Below are 4,099 nucleotides of genomic sequence, written 5' to 3'. Positions count from 1 at the left end.
GCTATATACTAATACTATGCTATATATAGAGCTCAATGAAATTATAGCAATGGTCAGTTTTAAGTGACATTAAAGGAGAGGCATTATGAGCACTGCATCACAATGGCCACTGTTTATGATATAATGACTTGTGTAGCCAAGTGTACTTAGTAACCAAAGTATAGACGCAGATATGTACAGTAGAATTATTATTATTATTGTCATTGTTTTGTATTTCAATATTTTCACATTGTGCAAGTTTTCATAAACAAACACAAAATTCTCATAAGCTCTTATGTTAATCAGCCTCATTTTGAGGGATTTATTGCATTGTGATACGCATCAATGTGATTTCATACAACAAATGATCGTCATTGTTACAGAATGATTAAAGAGTCCTAAAATGATTCAGAATAGAAAAATATATAGAGAGCACTGTCACAACAAAGGTACAACAGATAACTGAGATCAACTTTATTTCCACTGTAGCTTTATTGCTTATTATTGCATGTGTCTTTAGCCTGTCCTAAAATTTAGCCAGATGAGAATTTGTAGAACGATACAGTCAGTGATTTAATTTGATCGCTCAAACCTGCTTTTGTGTATTTACACAGACATACAATAATATAAACAAGTCTCACCTTTACAATGTCAACATGTGGATGTCATTTTAAAAGTACACTTAAAGATAATTTCTCCCAATAAACAAATATACAATCACCATTATCACAGGCGTCATCTCCACTTTGACATTTATTGCTCGTGCATATTGCAATGGGACTTTCCACTTCTCAATACAAGATCAACAGTATCAACAAGGAAGTAGTTGATATGTGCTAACATGTACATGTATCTATGGTTCGTGTTGGTAAGGAGTTCCAGAAGCCCCTGGGGCGTTGTTCTCCACTCACCCCGGTGCAATGTGTCATGCTGCATTTCCAGCCAAGGGTGTGTTCCCCTGGCTGGTGTTTGCAAATCCAGCTTGACAACCCGGTGTGTGGTTTGCCGTGTTCACCGAATAAGAACAAGAAATATGCACTATTCTTAAAAGGTTCAATTTGGAAGACAGAATTTGACCAGCAGAGAAAACCTGAAGTTCTGTCACACATCAATGCTAAACAGTGGTGACGTGAGCAAAGCGGAAATGATCCTGCGTTCGCCCCAACATGACTCGACTTACTCATCGTGCTAAACAATCATTTGAATAACACACCCTTAATTGGCATCCAAGATCATTACATAAGGTGCAGCTACCTTATTAAAAAGTGTACAATATATTTAAACACCATCCTGTGTGGTTTATCTGGCATATTTGTAAACATGCCTGTTTTTCTGGGATTTTTTTTCATCCTGCATTATTTGCTGAAAAGGTGCTCAAGCCAAAGCAGTAACACAGTACTGAATTAGCTTTGCGCCATCTGCTGCCATCTTGATTTAAATGAAGTGAGTTGAGGCGTTTCATTGAGACATACGTGGGGTTTTTTGTCACCATCTTGTGGCATCTGTAGGCATGTACAAACCTTTTTGTTGGGGAGGCATTACTTATTCAAAGATTTGCAAGGGGGGGGGGGGGGGGGGTTCACTGTACTCCAGGTTTGTGTCCAAGAAAATAAGCATCATGATTATAAGATGCTAATTGGAATGAATTTTCTCTGTCGTGGTCCTCACTGTCCTCTGGTAGCCTCCCCCTCAAAGGCCCTGTTGTCATAGTGATGCTCTTGCCTCTCGGGGTTCAGAGGGTGAGTGAGTGGCACTTCATACATGGCTTCCCCACCCGCCACTGTGATGACGGTGACCTCTTGTGGCAACGCTGGGGACACGCGCTCCTCGTCCTCCATCTCGACTCCCAGAGACTTGAGGATGTCACATTTGCACATGGGGCAGGTCCTTTTCTCCAGCAGCCACGGTTCGATGCAGGTTTTATGGAAAATGTGGTCGCACGTGAGCACGGTCACAACCTCGCCCGCCTTGTACGACTCGATGCACACGGCGCACATGTGAGAGTCGCTGGTCGTCTCCTCGTCGTCTCGCTTCAGCGTGCGCACTTGCAGGCGCCCGATGGCCTTCTTGGCCTCGGATTTCAGCTTATTCTCAGCTCGCTGGTGCATGCGCATGCTGTAGAGGCGGTTCGCCGAGATAAACAAGAAGTAGGCCACCGAGGCGGCTGTGACGATGAAGAAGGCGATGGACATGAAGTAGAGCCAGTAGGTGTCCATCCAGGGGCCGTGAGGGTTGCCTGCGTCGATGATCATCCGCACTTGCGTTCCGTTCCTCACCAAGCTGGCGATCTCCATGCCGATACTGTTGCCGATCATGATGGACACGATTTCCAGAGCCTCGGAGTGCGCCATGTTCAAGGTGCTGTTGCCGCTGCCGTCCACATTGTACACCACCACGGCAGAGGCTCCTTGCCGTTTGGCGCCGTTGATCTTTTCGCTGAAAGTACAGTTTCCCCTTTTTATGAGCGCGATCCAAGGGAGCTCGCTGCCGTTGTACACAACATTCTGGCCGCATCCTTTGGGGTCTCCCTTGGGAAGAACGACGACACCTGCAGCTTGGGCAAGCGGAGAGTTGCGGCCGAACATGCCACATTCACAGCCTTTGTCCACAGTCTTGTTGGGGGTGATGAAATAGTTGATATCCACCACAGCAGTCCAAAAAACCATCGCAGCTGAGCAATGAATGAGTCCAGACAAACACAGCAGAGGCAACAAGCTCCGTTGTGTCTTCTTAGCCATGGTAACACTCACTTGCAATCCAAAACAACAGCAAGCGCTCGGCTCGGCTCGGCTCGGCTCTTTACCTTCCTCAACACGCCTTTTTCAGTCCCAGTTCCTGCTTGTCGGAGGCACGGCGTCTGAATACGGCTCTGGTTTCGCCCTACCTGCTGCCAACAGTAATCTGATACGAGCCTTTTGGTAACATAACACGAGCTGCGCGTCAGCCGTTCACCTCTCCTTATCTTCCTGAACCTTGAACGCTGCGCACTTTCCGCACAGGGCAGGGTTCTGCTATTCAACAAGTTGAAATACACAGAAAGAACACACCTAGACTGCCAAGGTACCAATCAAAAGAAGGCACGCCGCGATAAAGCGCGTGATAAAGACAATTTTAGAGTCACAGGTCCGAAGCGCAGAGCTGTTGTGTTTGAGTCATTAAAACCGGCTGACTTTTGCCTGTGTAACGATGAGCAAGGCAACTCAACTGGTTATTCTAGTTTGGCTGGTTTCCTTCCCTGTTTTTGTGGTGGAGGTAAGTGCTGTAAAAAGGAGGAAGAACTCGTCTGCTTGGAGTATATTGTCTCAGCCCGTAACACACAACTTCAACATGTTTAAAAAGTCACTAGAGGAAAGTAAACATTACAATGTTTGAGTAGCTACACTCATTGAATTAAAAGCTGTGCAATGCCGGAAACTGTTGTAATGGAACAGAGTACTGCCATTGTATCCCCTTACACCCAAGTGAAAGCACAACACACACACACACACACACACACACACAGAGTAAGAGATGCTTCCAATGACAAATGAGATGGAGAGGTTTCCTGTCACACTAAGTATTCTCCAGGTTGCACTCACTAAACTGGAGCAGCCCAACCACAGTGGAAGTGTTAAATAGTTCATCCAAAGGCCAGATAAAAGCAAATATATGTCAGTATATTCATTGTTGACATAGCTAGAGCTGATATTTCTTGATAAAAAAAGAACATTTGGGAAATTGTGACGAGTGAATTCCTGAAATATTCACCTTGACTGGCTGGAAAGAAATCACATCATGAAAGTCATTCTTACAGCATCGGTCAACTAACAATGTTTAGGGTGTTTTTCCACGATATATTACTGAATTAACACACATGCTGTACATGTACAGCTCATCTCTAAGGACTTGGACTTTGGAACTTTGGTAGGCGCTGCCCAACACTCTGACGTGTTTGTGTTGTCTGTTTCTCCATGTGGTGTGCAACAAAAATACATACAAGTTCCCCTAAGTCGAAGTTCCCCTTGAGGGGTTATAATGAGTATACATTTGTGGGCTACAGTATAAACACAAACTAAGAGTTTCCTTCAGTAATACTGCCACCTTCTGGCTAAAACGTGTAAAAATCATTACTACATTGTTG

The 4,099-nt window shown here is 44.6% G+C and overlaps 1 protein-coding gene across 1 annotated transcript; it reads right to left on the bottom strand.

The window, feature by feature from the left end:
• Positions 1-272: 272 nt before the first annotated feature.
• On the bottom strand, positions 273-3,174 carry LOC147177207 (E3 ubiquitin-protein ligase RNF128-like). The gene has a single exon (XM_086072267.1). It carries the CDS (start codon positions 2,715-2,717, stop codon positions 1,644-1,646), a length of 1,074 nt encoding a protein of 357 aa, XP_085928393.1. The 5' UTR covers positions 2,718-3,174; the 3' UTR covers positions 273-1,643.
• Positions 3,175-4,099: the final 925 nt, after the last annotated feature.

The sequence above is a fragment of the Leptonotus elevatus genome, chromosome 3 (assembly GCF_054856555.1).
Source record: "Leptonotus elevatus isolate MCC_2025b chromosome 3, RoL_Lele_1.0, whole genome shotgun sequence".
In the NCBI taxonomy this organism is placed as follows: domain Eukaryota; kingdom Metazoa; phylum Chordata; class Actinopteri; order Syngnathiformes; family Syngnathidae; genus Leptonotus; species Leptonotus elevatus.
The sequence above is the reverse complement of the archived record's forward strand: the minus strand, read 5'-3'. Positions and strand labels throughout refer to the sequence as shown.